Source organism: Arachis stenosperma, chromosome 1 (assembly GCF_014773155.1).
Source record: "Arachis stenosperma cultivar V10309 chromosome 1, arast.V10309.gnm1.PFL2, whole genome shotgun sequence".
Classification (NCBI taxonomy): Eukaryota; Viridiplantae; Streptophyta; class Magnoliopsida; order Fabales; family Fabaceae; genus Arachis; species Arachis stenosperma.
In genome coordinates, this window is record NC_080377.1 from 12,750,161 (window position 1) to 12,769,549 (window position 19,389).

Sequence of the window (19,389 nt, forward strand, 5' to 3'; positions counted from 1 at the left end):
CACGTAAATCATTAAAGAAGTATAGTGGTTTACGTTCAAACACAATAAAAAAAATTGCGACACCCCTCCAGCAGTTTCTTCACGAAGTCTAACAATGCATAAATCGCATGAGGGATATAGCGATTTATACTTTTAGAGCATGACTATCTCTTATGCAACCTTCCTTATGGATCCAAGATGCATCAATAAATGATGAGCTATTGTTGATGAAATTTGAGTGATATTTCCATCTCTTCTATTTATATAACAAAGCAAGATAATAATGTTGGCCAAGGTAAAGTTTAATATGAAAGTAAAGAACTCATAAAAGTTCATCCGTGTTTCAAATAATAATAACACCACCACTACTATTAATCATAAAATATGTGTCCCTTTTTCCGTAATTGAATTATTAAAAATTTCTTTTTCAATGAAATAAATCAATCTTTGAATGATAACTGATTATGCCATTAATACCTGTGTTAGCAGCAAGATTGTATTTTTCTTCACAAACTTTGAAAACTGAATCAAGAACGGACGCATTGCGCCACTACTGGTAGGAGGAGATCATATTGAACTGTCACACCTACAATTCGCAGATGATACTGTTTTGTTCTGTCTATCGGAGACTAAAACTATTGTTAACTATAAGAGACTGTTGCGGTGTTTTGAGTTGATGTCGGTGCTGAGCATCAATTATGATAAATCAAATCTGATATCGGTGAACTGTGAGCAAAGATGGATTGATCAGGCATGTGAACTACTGGGGTGCCTGCAAGCTGCTCTACCAGTGAGATACTTGGAAATTTCTTTAGGTGCGAATCCGCACTTGGTAAAGACTTGGAAACTAATTATTGATAAGGTGGAACAGAAGCTTAGCTTGTGGAAAGCGAAGGTACTGAATAAATCGGGTAAGCTGGTCCTTATCAAGTCGGTACTGAATAGTCTTCCCATTTATTACCTTAGTCTGTACAAGATGCCAAAGGCGGTGGCGGACAAGCTGATCACTCTACAACGAAATTTTATGTGGTGCAAGGAGAACGGTGACTATGGTATACCTATGGTTAAGTGGGAGCTGGTCCAGGCTCCAAAAAAGGTTGGGGGCCTGGGGGTTGGTGATGCAGTGCTAAGGAACACAGCGCTCCTGTTTAAGTGGTGGTGACGGTTTTCAAAGGAGGATTGCCCGCTGTGGAAGAAGATTGTTTGTTCGTGTAACAAGTTGAACCCGAATGTAATGTTAGCCACTCAGCCTGTACCAGTAAAAGGAGGGCCTTGGAAAGACATATGTCAGCTGAATATAAAAGAACCGCGGATTAGAGATAAACTGGTAAGTGGACTGGCAATGGTAATAGGCAATGGTATGCAAACCCGGTTTTGGGAAGATAACTGGATTCAAGGTGGTGTTCTCAAAGGGAGTTATTCGAGACTCTACTCTATCTCAAGCTAGCAAGGACTTCTAATTGGGGATTGTGGTTTTTGGGATGGGCTTGATTGGATATGAAATTTCCAATGGAGAAGGGAGTTGTTCCAATGGGAGCTGGAACTTGTCAATCAGCTTCATGAGAGGTTAAGGCCAGTGAGATTGTCACCAGGTCGGGAGAACAGTGTGGTGTGGAAGTTTGAAAATACAGGTGTTTTCACTACTAGTTCTATGATACAGGCTATACAAGCGGAGACTCTACCGGCTAAGATAACAAGTTATAGCTTCACGAGCTCCATTTGGAAAGGTCTTGTACCTCCGAGAATTGAGCTCTTTGGGTGGTTTGTGTTAGTTGATCGAGTCAACACCAAGGAGTGGCTGACTAAAATAGGAGTCAACTTTCTGGGTGATAGTATGTGTGTAATGTGTACTAAGGAATTAGAATCTGCTGAGCATTTATTCCTTAAGTGTGAAGTAACATGGCAGGTGTGTTGCAAGTGGTTGAAGGCTCTAGGAAGAGAGTGGGTGATCCCTGGAACCATTAGAGAAATGTTTGAGAGCTGACATGGCATGCATAATAGACAACAAGGGCAGAAGATGTGGATGACAGTGTTCTTTGCAGTAATTTAGAACATTTGGTTGAAACGGAATGCACGAATCTTTAGGAATACAAGAGCAAGTCTGGAGGTCATCTACACAAGGACGGTGATGAGCTACACAGAATAGCGGGGAGGTGATCCTGGGGGAGGCTGTTGATAGGACGGGAGTTGCTAGGAGTTGGTTTTTGTGGGTAGCTTGTTGTGTGTCTTCTTCTTTATTTTGTATGCTCCACTTTAATATGTTGAGCTTCCTTTGTTTCAAAAAAAAAAACTTTGAAAACTGGAAAAACTGGAAAAAAAAAAAAGCTAAAAAGAAATCATATTGATCCTTGAATATGCATCAAAACTTCATCTTTCAGAAGCTAGCTAGCTATATCACTACCTCTATCATCTAATAGAATCAACATCTTTTTCACACACGAAAATAAACAATGTGAGATAAGTGATTCCAACGGAAGCATTACTTTATTTGGTCCAAAAAAAAATTCCAACTTTCAACGAATTGTAGGAAACAATTTTAAAAACAAGAAGGTACAAGTGTATAACATCGATAAACATAAGAAGTTGCGGCATATCAAAATATGAACGTGAGAGTACATTCACTGAGAACAAATATAATTTCACCTGCTTCTTGCATGCATTCTAATCAGATAGCCTGCATACATGGACAAATTGCTGAAGGTTAATGCAAAAGTTTCTTGGAATGAATAGGATTTACGACAAGACGGAGAGCTAAAATTATAATCAAGGATACCGCTATACTTAAATTGCTGGAGGGGTGTTAATTGTGTTTGTAAAATTATAATTATCGTTAGACCTTTTAGCGGTTTATGTGTATTCCTAATCCGCTAATCTTTTATGGCGATTTCAATAATAATAATGTGAAAGTTGGATTTATATATGTAATCTTTAAATATTGTATTCTGATAAAATTAAAATACAAATGATTTATTTTAATAACTTGTCCTTAATTTTAACTACGATATCTTCGTAACCACTATATTCACTATACACATAAAGTGGGGTAAAATTTAAATAGGCTTGATAAGTTTTTACTACTAAATAAATATATCCATTAAAAGGTAAGTTTTGTACTTTTTTTGGGGGATATATTATATATGTTAGTGGAACTTCAACAATTCCAAGCCACTAACGTTGATTACCAATTGCTTTCAAAGTAAATGCACCATCTTTTCTTTGTGGAATATACGAGATATTTATCACAGTTGACTTCACTTGACTACATAATTAGCATAAAATAGTTTCCACTAATTTAGTGGTAACGGGGCGAAAGACTAGGAATAGAGGAAGATGTGTTGCTTTTCCCAATTTTTCCAACAACTTTTTTTCTCTTTTAATGTAGAATGATTCAAGTCTCTAAATAGCGTTTGTTTTTAAAGATAGAACAGAACATATGACACTGAGACAAAAATAATAGGATGAAAATATTAAAAATTATTGTTTATGTATTGTGTTTGGATACGATGTACAAAATACTAATGTAATATCCAGTATTATGTTTAGATATATATGGATAAGACTAAAATATTATATGAAATAACTAAAATAGTCATGTGATTCCAAATTTTTTATATTAAATACAAATTAATTTAATAAAAAATGAGAGTAAAACTTGAAAAAAAATATTTGAAGAGACAAAAAATTTTAATAAAAAATTATATAATAATATTTATATTAAAATAAAATTTATAAATATAATTATTTTATTTTTAAATTTATTATTAATATGTAGGAATACATATGATTAACATTAACAAAAAAATAAATCTGAGTTCGGTTAATAAAAATTTCTTTTAAGTTAATAAGTCAAATTAATTTTAAATAAAAAATCAGTTTTAAAAAAAATCCATTTTTACATGAAAAAAATAGCTTTTTACATAAAAATTTATTTTTATTTAGAAAACCAAATTTTTTTATCTAAAAATTAATTTTTCTTTTCAAAAAATTGATTTTTTTAAATTATATAAAATCAATTACAACTTATAAATTATTTTTTAGTATTTTAAAAGATCAATTTTACCTTTGATAATATTTATCTTTCAAAAATTTTAAGATTAATTATTTTTATCATTATTTTTGTTACAAATTAAATAATATAATACAATGTTAAAATGATATTGAAGTAAGAACCATAAGAAGGAATGAAAAAAAAGAACATAAAAATAGAGAAAGAATATGGAGAAGAAAGTACGTTTCTGAGAACAACGCAAATTAGAAAAAATAAAGAGGGGTAACAGTGGAATAATAAAAAATATCTATGCACAAAAAGAAAAAAATTCATAAAAAAAGTCCATGTCCTTCTTTCAAATCTCGTGTCCATCATTGTCCTTCGTAAAAGAGTTGACACAAAATCATAAAAAATTGTCTTAGATACAATGTGTTTAGTGTTCATATCTTTACTTTTAAACACTCTTTAAAGATGTGTTGCCTATGTCTCTGTGTCCTTTTTCTGAAAACAAATGCTACCTAGAAGTTGTGGTAGTGGTTTACTCCATATATAAGAGTACTCCCATGCATTTATATTGGGTTTATTATTGATTAACAACAAATTCTTAAATATAACACAAATCGCAATAAATTAATCAAAAGTCAGATTATAAAATATCCTGAGAAAAAAAAATAAACATAGAGGCATGACTAATGTTAATTCTTGTCGCAATAGATGATTTTTGTTTCATAAAACATAAAATAATATAAACACACAATAAATTATTTAATTATATAATTATAACCATCAATTTGTTTCTTCTTTAGCAAGAAACTTGCATTGTTGTTACACATAGGATCACTATAATAATCCCCTTATTACAACATATTCCTTATTGAAAATCATGAGCAAGCCAAGTAATTTGCCTAAGCAAATGACTTTTGGTTGCCACAATCCAAGTTGTCTCCAGGGCTCACTCCCAACATTTGGCAATACCTTTGATAGAAACCGATCCGATCTTGGACACGAGAGTCCGACCCGTGTCCACATTCAATTCCACCATTGATAATGTTAGTGACCACACCATAACCGGGGACTCGGCCGGCCGACCTGTCAGCATTAGACGGCGTCCACCTTCCGGTGATGACATCATGACTTGATGGCTTATTTCCTTGTGGTGTCATCCAAAACCATATGGCTGTTTTGAATGACACAGTTGGATTTGTAGTTACAAGATCAGGATTGTTCAATAGATCAATTCCTATAGTTTTACCGGCTGGACCATAGTTGTAATTGCTATAAAAAAATAAATATTAACATTATCCCATCAATTCATGTTACATAAAAATGTTAAGATGCATTCTACTAGTATAATACATAAAGGGTGTAGCAATTGAAGTGTTTCAATTCATTCATACATACTAAGTATATATATAGGAATGATACATATTTATATTTGAATTGGGGACTTACTAAGAGATTTGGATTGGTCCTCTGCCATAATATTTTTTACCGGGAGAGCAAGGCCACTGTTGGGAGGCAACACAATAATCTGCTGTGGCGCCAATTTCACTGAGAAAGCAATAACCCCACGCATATGGCCCATCAGGTGCACTTGACCACCCTCCTACAAAAACATTATTGTATGTATCATTATTAATGCATGCCACATTTGCTTCAAGAAAAGGTAACCAGATTGTGACATTTCTGTAAGAAATTAATGTATCTTATCCATGCTAAGCTTTTAAGTCTACTGAAAACTTACATGCTTGACATTGGTTGAAAGGATTGAGAGAAGACTCATAGAAACAAAAGGATATGAAATTGAAAAGTGCATTAAGCTCTGTTACAAGAGTATTGCAGTATGCCATTTATAGCAATAACAACACAGTTGCAGTAACAAGATAACAGCATAACCAATTCTTGTTATTCATTCCACAATTTAACTAACTCACTATTATATACTAATATCTCTATACTCTATTAGCCCCCCTCAAACTTAAAGTCACCATCGAGGAGTTACTTTAAGTTTGTTTTTAAATTTGTCAAAGAATTCTAGAGGTAATGGCTTAGTAAAGATATCAGCCACTTGATCAGTGGCACTGATATGAACAACACTAAGCTGCTTGCGGTTCACTCTTTCTCGCACGAAGTGAAGATCTAACTCAAAATGCTTAGTCCTACTGTGGAGAATCGGATTTTCAGCTAACAAAACTGCACTAATATTGTCACAATATAGTATTGGAGTGGCTGAGATGTTGACTCGAAGTTCCTCAAGCAAGTGAAGCACCCAAATGAGCTCAGAATCACATGCTGCAAGACCCCGATATTCTGCCTCTGTACTACTTCTACTTACGGAAGCTTGCTTTCTACTGGACCAGGAGATCACATTTGAGCCAAGATAAATGCAAAAACCGCAAGTGGATCGTCGATCATCCAAGTCTGACCCCCAATCAGAATCTGAGAAAGCAAATAACCTTAAATCAGTACTAGGATGAAATAGAATCCCCTGATTTGCTGTTCCAGCAAGGTAGCGTAGGATCCTCTTTACACACTTCCAATGTGACATAAGAGGAGCTTGCATATATTGGCTAACCTTGTTCACTGAATAAGCAATATCAGGGCGTGTAATAGTAGCGTATTGCAGGGAACCAACAATAGATCGATATAAAGTTGGGTTATGAAAATAATCAGTGCCTTGTTTTGTTAATTTCATTGTAGTTACCATAGGCGTTGGCACTCCTTTAGAGTCTACCATACCAGCCTTCGATAACACATCCTGAATGTATTTTGTTTGTGATAAATGATAAGAACCAGTATGTGATTTATGAGCTTCAATGCCTAAAAAATAACTAAACTCACCAAGGTCCTTTAAAGAAAAAATCTGATTTAAATCTGTGATAGTACTTTGAATAGCCTGAGAGTCATTTCCAGTTATCAATATATCATCAACATAGACTAATATGTAAAGTTTAAGATTACCTAAGTGTTTCATAAACAGACAATGATCAGACCGTGTCTTAGTGAACCCAAATTTAGCCAAAGTGGCAGCAAGCTTGAGAAACCAAGATCTGGGCGCTTGCTTCAAATCATAGAGTGATTTATGTAATTGACAAACCTGTAGATTATTACCTTGGTGAAACCCAGGGGGTTGCTTCATGTAAACAAGCTCAGTTAAGTCACCATTAAGAAATGCATTGTTAAAATCGAGTTGTTTAATTTGCCATTTATAAGATAGAGCAAGGGTTAAAATAATTCGAACTGTAGGAGGCTTGATCACTGGTGCAAAAACCTGATCAAAATCGATACTTTCGATTTGATGATTACCTTTCGCCACAAGACGAGCCTTATATTTCAGAATCTCGCCATTAGGATGCCTTTTGATGGTGAATATCCATCTACAACCAATGACCTTAGCATGAGATGGAGCTGGTACAACAGACCATGTTTTAGTGTTATATAGAGCTTGTAATTCATCCAGCATTGCTTGTTTCCAATGGGTAGAATTCAAGGCTTGAGAAACTGTAGTAGGGGGTTGATTAATCAAGTCAGTGGAAGAAGAGGTTGTAGTGATAACAGAAAAAGAGGTAGGCTTTGATACACCAGATTTTGATCTGGTGATCATAGGATGAGAATTAGTGGTAGGAGTAACATTAGAATTAGCACCAAGTTGTATCTCAATCCCAGAAATAGGAATATTGTCTGTATTGACAGTTGAAAAATCGCTTTGGGAGGAAACATTATGAGCAGGCTGCAGAGATGTAGTGGTGTCTGAAACAAATGCTGGTGAAGAATTTGAGGGTAAAGCATTATTAGATGAAGGAACATTTTGAATTTGTATACAACCACCATTAGAAGAAGAAGATAATGATGGATCATGAGAAATAGAATCTGAGGTATAAGAGGGGGAGGATGTTAAAATTGGAAAAGGAAGGACAGTATGAGGAAATTGAGTTTTAACAAGAGGAAGATTGGTGTTAGAAAAGAGATCAGTATAGGGAAATTTATGTTCATCAAAGAGAACATGACGAGTAATTATCACCTTACCACTCTTGGTAAGACACTTGTATCCCTTATGGTTTGGAGCATAACCTAAGAATACTGATAAATCAGATTTAAAATCAAATTTATGAGAGGTATAAGGCTTCAAACAAGGATAACAGGCACATCCAAACACTTTTAAAAAAGAATAATCAGGGCTATGATTGTGTAAAAGTTCATAAGGAGACAAGTTCTTAGTATTAGAGGAAGGTAATCTATTGATTATGTAAGTGGCTGAGAGGAATGCATCATCCCAATGTAACAAGAGAAGTGATGCAGCAGCCAACATGGCTAAACCAATTTCAGTAATATGCCTATGTTTTCTCTCAGCTCTTCCATTCTGTTGGTGTGTATAAGGGCATGAAAAACGATGTGTAATGCCTTGAGAAGCTAGATATTGAGTGAAAGATGTAGAAAGGTATTCTCGGCCATGATCAGTTTGTAGTGCTTTGATTTTGAGACCAGTATGTCTTTCTATATTTGCTTGAAATTGTAAAAAGGCTTGAAAAGCTTGAGACTTTGAATTTAGAAGAAAAACAGATGTGTATCTGGTATATGCATCAATGAAAGAAATATAATAATTGAAACCATTAAAGGAAGTAATAGGAGAGGGTCCCCAAATATCAGAATAAATCATATCTAATGGAGCATGAAAATTATAAGAATCAGTAGAGAAAGGTAATAGATGCATCTTAGCTTTGCAACAAGAGGCACACAAACCAGAATTCATTGAATTGATATTAATAGGAACATGACATTTATTCATTACAGCTATAGTAGTTTTAGAAGCACAATGACCAAGCCTTTGATGCCATAGATTATAAGAATCTGATTGAGCAAGAAAAGTACTTGGAGCACTCGTAACAGACGAAGAAGAAGAAGTATCATTAGGCCTAGATTGAACTACTGCAACATTCTCAAATTCATAAATTCCATGATTAGATCTCCCTTTGAGAAGAACGTTCTTGGAGGCCTGAGATTTAACAAAGCATTCATTAGGATGAAATTCAAAATAACAAGCATTGTCACAAGCAAATTTGTGAACACTGATGAGATTTCTTGCAATGTCAGGAGAATGAATTAAGTGATCAAGAATGAAACATTGTTTAGTCTCAAGATTAATTAAATAAGAGTGGCCAATAGAGGAAATTGCACTACCTGAGCCATTACCTACGAGAATCTGGTCAGAACCTTGATAAGCTGAGGGCTGAAGAAGATTATTCGGATCAGGGGAGATGTGATGGCTCGCACCAGTGTCTGGGAGCCATGTAGAGTCGGATAGAACTGAAGGTGTGGCTAGGTAAGCTTGAGGTTGATGATAAGTCGATGGAGGTGGCAGAGGAGATTGTGGAGCTGAGGATGATTGAGAAGGTGAGGAGGAAGCCTGGTATGCTTGATTGAACCGATGAAAACAATTCAGGGCAGTGTGTCCCATGCGACCACACACCTGGCATTGGAGTCGAAAATTGGAATTGAAGGTGCGACCTCCACGTGCTCCACGAAAACCTCTTCCTCTTCGGCCTCCATTGTTAAAAGTAGCAGGAGATCTTCTTGGTGGATAAGAGGCTTGAGTGTAGTGAGCTTGAAATTGAGAGAGATCAGACTTTCTAAATCTTGTGAGCATGTCTTCATGACCCAGTAAAAGAGCTTCAGCTTCCATGAGTGTTAAAGAGTTCGATTTGGTCATGACACTAGAGAGATACAAGGCATAATCCTCGGTCAAACCATCAGTAATTGCTGAAATATGATCTTCAACAGAGAGAACAAATCCATTTGCAGCTAAAGCATCAACGATTGTGCGAATTTTCTTCAAATACTCGGTAGCCGAAAGACCGTGCTTTTGAACCAGTTTGAGTTGTGCTTTCAACTGTTGAATCTTGATCTTGGAGATCTTGGCAAAATATTCTTGAATATTATTCCAGACTTGATAAGCGTAGGTACAGTCCAACATGCGATTCTTGAAGGAAGAATCAATGGAGGTGAGTAACCATGTAAACAAATAGTGATCTTTGGTGATCCAATCCTTGAATGCTTCAGATTCAGTACCGGCAAGGCGCGCAGCATCATTCGCATATTGAGGAGGAATCTGATCTTGGCTGAGATGAGAGCCCAACCTGTTAGCATGAATAACATGTAAGGCTAATTGATTCCACGTTTTGAATGTATCTTCAGTAAGTTCTTTAAGAACAGGTGCAGAAAAAATGTTGGTGGGAGGATTTGATTGGGTAGGAATGATAGAAGCCATGGATTCACAACCTGGCTCTGATACCATGAAAGGATTGAGAGAAGACTCATAGAAACAAAAGGATATGAAATTGAAAAGTGCATTAAGCTCTGTTACAAGAGTATTGCAGTATGCCATTTATAGCAATAACAACACAGTTGCAGTAACAAGATAACAGCATAACCAATTCTTGTTATTCATTCCACAATTTAACTAACTCACTATTATATACTAATATCTCTATACTCTATTATTGGTTAGTAGAGTAAACATTCAAATGACGAATTTTAAATTAAATATTTTAGTTCTCAATAAATTTTTATTACTTAACAATTTTTTGAGAATTACCTTTACTTCGTTCTATCATTTTAAAAGAGATTAGTTATTGACATTGTATGATGATTTTTTTTGTGTGTGGTATAATTGTATATATTTGTATTATAAAAAAATTTGTTAAAATTTTACTTATGTAATACATATTAAAAATTTTACTGAAAACAACAAAGAAATCAATTAATTCGAAGTGAGTAATTCTCGAAAAACTTGTAAAGTAATAAAGACCAATTTAAGTTACTAATCTAATAGTTAAATTAAAGCCAATAATATCTTTTTAGTGTCAGTTAGAAAAGTTGATTTCATGACTCTATTCTAAAAGGTGAAAATTCAAGTGCAGCCACGTGAAATTGATAGTTGAGAATTATTAAATAATTTGAATGATTTGACTAAATTTTTATCTAGTAGTTCTCAATTATCAACTTTACTTGAAGTTGACCGCATTTGAGTTTTCACTATTCTAAAAATATAACCTAATTTTATGTTTGGATAAAATGATTTCCAAAAATTCACATTTGAAGTTCTTGGGCTATGTACCTGTGGTTTCATGAGAAGTTTGAGCCAAGAAAGCAGCAATCTCCCTCTTGCGGGTGGCATCATCACCGGTGGTGCCAAAACCACCGAAAGAGCGAGCGGCGGCAATAAAGGCATCATAGGAGTAGAATCCATTCCCCTTACACCTTGGATCATTCCGGTACTTAAGCATTTGATCAAACACGGAAGAAGTAATTATGTTTGCAACATCGCCGCCGCTGCCACCACCACTAGGTGTTGGTGTCGGAGTTGAAGGTGTTGGTGTTGAACCTTTGCATTGGCTTTGGCAACCAGCTAAACAATAAGGGTCTGTGGTACCACACCAACCAAATTGGCTACAACATAAACTGTTTGGGCATAATGCTCCATTTGCTTGTTTACCACATTGTTCTGCTTTTGCACCATGCAACAAACACACTAATAATATTATGAGGCTTAGCATAAAATAAGGTAATTTGGTGTTTCCCATTATTTTCTTGTTTTAAAGAGAGGTTTAATGTATTGTGATTGATGCATGGTTCAGTATTTATAGATGTAGTATGATGAGAGACTAGATATTTGTTGATTTTCAAAGTTGGCGGCTAACACTACAATGCACTTTCATTGGTTGCCCAATTTCTAGTAGTATATAAAAAATAAAACAGATTATTTATAGTTACCACGTCAACATCTTTATTAATGGTATCAATCTCTAAAAATATCACCGAAATATACTTGTATGAGGTTCTGATTATCATAGACTTGCGATATACTATTCTTGATGACAATAATGTCGTAGTTAGAATGTTTTCTCAATTTGGTTTGTTTTTTTCTGTTTGAATTGAATTTGTACTGAACTATCTAAAAAAAACCTTATAATAATGTTTAATAATTGGTTGTAATAAGACATTTATACAAAGCTGAATTCTATGATAGCTATCATTAAGATAATTATAGTAAATATGAAACTTTTACAATATTTAAACATTGTAGCTAAAATTGGATTTTTTTTTTTTTGCTATTTGACAACATTATTTTTTAAAAATAAAATAAAAAATGTGATTAAATTAAAAAGTATTACTAAATAATAAAAAAGTGTACCTTAATTTTAACTACAATATTTTCATAATCACTATATTCACTATAACAATTATCACCATAAAATTTACTAGATAAAAATATACTAAAAACAAATAACATATATTTAGAATTAGAGACGAGAAAAAAAACACGCACACATAAATTGGGGTCAATTTTTTTTTTTTGGGAGACTAATTGGGATCAAATTTAAATAGGCTTGATCAATTTTTACTAATAATTAAATATATCCATCGAAAGGTAAGTTTTGTATTTCTTTTTTTGGGTAATAATTAAATATATCTTTTTAACAAACTTCAAATGGACTTGCAATAATTCCGGACCACTGACACTGATGAATGACCAATTGCTTTCAAAGTAAATGCACCATCTACTTTGGATAATTCTTTTTCTTTGTTTTCCATATTTTATTATATATGAGATATTTATCACAGTTGACTTGACTAGGTTATTAGCACAAAATTGTTTCCACTAATTAATTTAGTGGTAAATGGGGCTGGAGGTGGGAAAAAAAAGGCTCAATTTTATAGATATAGAAGATTTGGGTGTGCTATTTTTAAATGTGGAGTTATGACGTATAAGATAAAAATGTGGGACAGATTTTTCTGAGCCAAAGATAAAACAACTCGGACCATGCAAGTTCTTTGGAAATGAAGTTTTGTTTCACAAATCACATGGTCCGATTTACAGCTGATGGAATTTGAAATCTGAAACACGCAATTCGAATCCTCCGTTTTACTTGTTTTGGCTAAATTTGTTGAGCAAAACGCAATTTGAATCATTTGTTTTTAGGAACACAACTCGCAGGTCCGTGTTCTAGTTCTTCTGATCCCACAACGAAGTGAAGCACCTCTCCTCCCCATATGCGAGTCCAACACCTCATTTCCTTCCATATTTAAATTAAAAAGCCGGGGAAAAACTAAGAAGAAAAAAAAAAGAAGAATTATATTATTATAACCATAAGGTATATTTCTTCTTTAGCAAGAAACTTAGCTTGTTCTTACACTTATTAGGGTTACTGTAATAATTCTTTTATTTTATAGGTAAAAATTCAAGTCAACTTGTGAAGTTGATAGTTGAGAGCGATTAAATAATTTAATTAATTTGACTAAATTTTTATCTAACTGCTCTTAATTATCAACTTTACGTAAAGTTGACTGCATCACCTGAACTTCTACCTATTTTATAACATCCCTTAGCCTATTGCAATTTGCCTAAGCAAATGACCGTTGGTTGCCACAATCCAAGTTGTCTCCAGGGCTCACTCCCAACATCTGACAATACCTTTGATAGAAACCGATCCGATCTTGGACCCGAGAATCCGACCCGTGTCCGCATTCAATTCCACCATTGATTATGTTAGTGATCACACCAAAACCGGAAACTCGGCCGGCCGACTTGTCAGCATCAGACGGCGTCCATTTTCCGGTGATGACATCATGACAGGATGGTTTACTCCCTTGCGGTGTCATCCAAAACCATAATGCTGTTTGGAATGACACGGTTGGATTTGTGGCTACAAGATCAGGATTGTTAAGAAGATCAACTCCTATAGCTTTACCCGCTGGACCATAGTTGTAATTGCTGTAACAAAATATCAACATTATTCAATCAATTCATGCTGCATAAAAAAGTCATACCCTAAAATTTTGAGGAGTTGAGAAAAATACTCTTTTCTTTCATTTCTCTATCAAATATCTACTTTAACCTTCTTAATTATATAAAAAAAATTTAGCTTGTTTCACATTAAAAGGTTCTACAAACCAAATTGATAGAATTAGAGAGATTTAATTTAATAATTCAAAAGTTTAATCATTCAAAAATTTAACTAAAATTCAACTAAAATTGAGTCAAATATAAATTATATATTAAAATGCGTAATTTAAAAGTTAATTTTTTTATTTATTATTTTAAATTAATTAATTATTAAAAATTTATACTGGTTCAATTGATCTATTAATCAATTTTTTTTACCATTTTTTTTAATTTTTGACCGATTCATTGTAAAATAGATTTTATCTTAAACTAAATTGGTTTAGTGATCGATTTTCAGTTAACCAAATTAAATTGATCAATTTAGTCTGATTCTCAAAACCATGCTAATAATAAATAATTTTAACATAAAAATTTATATGTAGTTATTTTCATATAGAGTTTGATAATTAAAATTTTTTAGATATATTTAGTTATATTACCATGTAATGATCATTTTTAGCTATCAACTATACATAAATATAACTACATATATCTTTCCATCTTAATTATATAGGAATTATATTTGAATTGATGACTTACTAAGAGATTTGGATTGGTCCTCTTCCATAATATTTTTTACCGGGAGAACAAGGCCACTGGTCGGAGGCAACACAATAATCTGCTGTGGCGCCAACTTCGCTAAGAAAGCAATATCCCCATGCATATGGCCCATCAGGTGCACTTGGCCACCCTCCTATATATAGAAATGTCAAAACAAGCTAGTATGTGTGAATATTAGTGCCACCATCTATCAACCATTAATAAATACATATATTGCTTCTTGCTTCAAGAAAAGGTAACAAGATCGTGTTATTTCTATAAAAGTCGAGGTATCTATTAATGCTAAGATTTAAGTTTATTAAAGATTTATAAGGATGACACTACATATTTCAGTCCTCAATAAATTTTTATTGTTCTAAAAGTCGTCTTTAATTATATTTAGGATTACGGAAATATTTAATAATAAAAAAATTAGTCAAAAACAATAAAAATTTATCTTATTTAATATTTATTAATTATTACAACAATTAATAAATATTAAATAAGATAAATTTTAATTTTTTTTTTGTCTTTCTAACATTACTACTATGATTATTAGTGTCACCGTATATCGATCATTAATAAATTCACATACTCCGTTTGCTTCAAGAAAAGATAACTAGATTATGGCATTTCTCTATAAAAATTAATGTATCCTATGAATGCTAAGCTTTAAGTCTGATCTATTGAAAACTTAATACGTAGCATTTGGAAGAAAGATAGAGATTGAGAGATTTAGATTAAGAGTAAAAAACTAAAATAAGTCTCAGTATTGTGTTTGGTGTAAAATGAGAGACAAATACTGAAATAAGAATGAAATTCTAATTTAATTTATACAAAAGGTAAAGTTAAAATTAATTAATTGAGATAGGAGTATTTTAGGTATAAAATATTATCAAAGTTTTGGCCTCCGTTTCCAAAAAATTTAGTCACCTGCGTCTTCACTTTTTTGAGATAATAAAATACTGAAATTTTAAAAATAGATATTGAAATTTTAGTATCAATCTCTGGGTTAATAAATAGGAAAAGTATAGGGTACCAACATATTATCTGCCAACTTATTGCCAACAATGATTAGTTATTATATTTTAAACACATATATAAAGAGACACATCCAAAAATATATCTATAAAGACACTTCTATTAAAACACAGCTATAAAAAAGACATTTTTATTAGACACATCCACAAAGACACTTCCATTAAACACAATTATAAATAAGAGTTGGCAGATGTTGGCAGAAATGGTGTTGGTAACGTAGCGAAATTATAATAAATATAATATTAAGTTTCAATCTTCTAATCTCCCTCTCAATACCTCAAAACAAACACTACTATAACACTAGTGACGCTTTGACATCCAACACATTTATATTATTCTAGAAATAGTGTTTAATAGTATATTTGATCATTAGTGTTAGCATATATCAATGATTAATATAATGAAAAGATAACAAGATGTAACAGTTCTATATAAGTTAATGTATCATATCAATAATGTTAAGTTTTAAGTCTATTGAAAACTTAAAAGCGTGACACTCGATTGTTTGGTATCCAACAAATTTTTATTATTCTAGATGTCATCCCTAATTGTATCTATGATTATTAGTCCCACCATATATCAATCATCAATAAATTCATATACTCGTTTTGCTTTAAGAAAAGGTAACAAAATTGTGGCATTTTTGTAAAGGTTAATGTATCTTCTCAATGCTAAGCTAAGTCTATTGAAAACTTAAAAGGATGACGGTTATAACACTTTGGTCTTTAGCAAATTTTTATTATTTTAAGAGTCATTTTTCATTGTATGTATGATTATTAGTGCCACCATCTATCAATCATCAATAAATTCATATACTCTCTTTGCTCTAAGGTAACAAGATTGTGGCATTTCTATAAAAGTCAATAATGTATCTATCTTTCAATGATAAGTTTTAGTTTTAGGTCTATTGAAAACTTATAATAATGATAACATTCGCGACACTTTTGTATATATCCAACAAATTTTTATTATTCTAAAAATCGTCTTTGATTGTATCTATGATTATTAGTGCCTCCATATATCAATTATCAATAAATTTATATACCCCTTTTATTCAAGAAAATGTAATAATAAGATTGCATGTATGATTATTAGTGCCACCATCTATCAATCATCAATGAATTTAGAGTAATTATCCAAATTAGTTCCGAGAATTTTGGAATTGGACATTTTAGTCTTTAAGAAAAATTAATATACAGATTAATTCTTAAGGTTTTATTTCGGCAGACAAATTAGTCTCTAGTTCATTTTCCGGCAGTATACTTACCCAAATCAATCCCCAAATATTTTAAAAACGGACATTTTAGTCCAAAAAAAAACTAATGTACAAATTAATTCCCAATGTTTCTCTCTGATAGACATAATAGTCCCCCGTCCAAAAATAAAATAAAATAAAATAATTATTATTAATTATACAATAATATTATACTATATTTTTTGTATTTTTTGGATGAAAATAATGATAAATTTATTCATTAAATTCTTTTATATATATAGTCACTCAATAATAATAATAATAATAATAATAATAATAATAAATTATTAGAGGTTATTTTACAAGAAATTTAAAGTTAAAACTATTTGATATTTTTATATTTAATATAATCAAAAGATGTTCTATGTAAAAAAATATATATGTTTGTATTAAAAAATATGTATTAAAAGAAAATATTTTAATTTGGATTTATATTAAATACATATTTTTTTAATACAAACATTTTTTTTAAAATAGTACATCTTTTGATTATATTAAATACAAAAATATCAAATAATTTTAACCTTGAATTTCTTGTAAAACAATCTCTAATCATTTTATTTATTATTATTATTAATTACATAATAATATTATACCATGATTTTTTGTATTTTCTAGATAAAAATAATAATAAATTTATTTATTAGATTCTTTTATATATATATATATATATATATATATATATATATATATATATTCACTCAATAATAATAATAATAATAATAATAATAATAATAATAATCAATAAAACTATTAGAGATTATTTTACAAGAAATTCAAGGTTAAAATTATTTGATATTTTTGTATTTAATATAATCAAAAGATGTATTATTTTAAAAAATATGTTTGTATTAAAAAAATATGTATTTAATATAAATCTAAATTAAAATATTTTCTTTTAGTACATATTTTTTAATACAAACATATATTTTTTTTACATAGGACATCTTTTAATTATATTAAATACAAAAAATATCAAATGATTTTAATTTTAAATTTCTTATAAAATAATTTCTAATAATTTTATTATTATTATTATTATTATTGAGTGACTATATATATATAAAAATTTAATGAATAAATTTATCATTATTTTTATCCAAAAAATACAAAAAATGTAGTATAATATTATTAAGCAATTAATAATAATAATTATTTTATTTTATTTTATTTTTGGACGGGAGACTATTATGTCTAACAAAGAAATTTAACAAATGATAAATGACTCTTAAAATAATAAAAATTTGCTAAAGACCAAAGTGTTATAACCGTCATCCTTTTAAGTTTTCAATAGACTTAGCTTAGCATTGAGAAGATACATTAATCATTTATTTTATTATTTTATCAATTTATAAGGATGATATTCATAATATTTTAGTCTCGGATGTATAATGTGTACAATGGACTATTGAGTTACAAAATGAACATCTAATTTTGGGGTTTACCAATGATCGAACTCTTGACCTTTTAGATCTAGCACTCTAATACCATGTCATGATACCACTCAACCCAAAAGTTTAAGCTGATGGGACGAAAAAAGTAACACTAATGATTATATCTCTAATACTCCATAAACCTCCATTGTACATATAGTATAAATATTTCATTGGCTCTTTATACTTTTCTTTTTACAAATTTAATTGCCTTATAAAAAAATTTATTAAAAACTTATTATTTGGAGGTCTTTTAGAAATTTACTCCACTCATTAAATTTAAACCAATAATATTTTTTTATTGTCTGCTAGGAAAGTTGATTTAATGATTTATTCTAAAAGTATTACCTAGTTTTATTTTTATTTATTTTTAGATAATTCTAAAAATTCATATGTACCTGTGGTTTCATGAGAAGTTTGACCCAAGAAAGCAGCAATCTCCCTCTTGCGGGTGGCGTCGTCACCGGTGGTGCCAAAACCAACGAAAGTGTCAGCGGCGGCAATGAAGGCATCATAGGTATAGAATCCATTCGCTGGACAGCTAGGATCATTCCGGTGCTTAAGCATCTGATCAAACATAGAAGAAGTAAGTATATTAGCAACATCGCCGCTGCTGCCGCCACCACCACCACCACCACCAATAGGTGTTGGTGGCGGAGGTGGTGGTGATGGATTTGAAGGTGTTGAACCTTTGCATTGGCTTTGGCAACCAGAACCACAATAAGGGTCTGTGGTACCACACCAACCCCATTGGCTACAACATAAACTGTTTGGGCATAATGCTCCATTTGCTTGTCTACCACATTGTTCTGCTTTTGCACCATGCAATAATATTAAGAGGCTTAGCATAAAATAAGGTAATTTGGTGTTTCCCATTTTTTTTTTTTGTTTAATGTGTTGTGATTGATGCATGGTTCAGTATTTATAGATGAAGTAGTATGATGAGAGACTAGATATTTGTTGATTTTCAAAGTTGGCAGCTAACACCACAATGCACTTTCATTGATTGGTTGCTCAATTTCTACTAGTATGTTATTAAGGAGATCAATTTTCAACAAAAGGAAAGTCGTAAAAAAGATAAATGAAAAGAACAAAAAATAAAAAAAGATGAAGAAGCAGGAAATCAAAATTGATTATTTTCATTGTTAAAACATATGACGTTAGCCCAAGATTGTAATGTATTGTGACGTCATCATTTCTATTAACCATG

At 31.6% G+C, this 19,389-nt stretch overlaps 1 protein-coding gene across 1 annotated transcript; it reads right to left on the reverse strand.

Moving 5' to 3' along the window:
• Positions 1 to 4,728: 4,728 nt before the first annotated feature.
• LOC130975446 (uncharacterized) lies at positions 4,729 to 19,055 on the reverse strand. Its single transcript, XM_057900244.1, has 6 exons — positions 18,578 to 19,055; positions 14,451 to 14,604; positions 13,376 to 13,739; positions 11,082 to 11,559; positions 5,420 to 5,573; positions 4,729 to 5,242 (listed from the first exon to the last, which is right to left on the reverse strand). The coding sequence occupies exons 1-6, from the start codon at positions 19,053 to 19,055 to the stop codon at positions 4,873 to 4,875; spliced, it is 1,998 nt and encodes a 665-aa protein (XP_057756227.1). The 3' UTR covers positions 4,729 to 4,872.
• Between the last annotated feature and the right edge of the window lie 334 nt (positions 19,056 to 19,389).

Excerpts from the sequence above, each read along its gene's own strand:
- LOC130975446 (XM_057900244.1), bottom strand. The coding sequence starts at position 19,055 with ATGGGAAACACCAAATTACCTTATTTTATGCTAAGCCTCTTAATATTA. Across the intron at positions 11,560-13,375 it reads GTGGCAACCAACGGTCATTT|AACAAGAAAATAATGGGAAA; the intron begins GCTTAGGCAAAT and ends ACCTCTCTTTAA. Across the intron at positions 5,574-11,081 it reads AACTTCTCATGAAACCACAG|GAGGGTGGTCAAGTGCACCT; the intron begins GTACATAGCCCA and ends ATGTTTTTGTAG.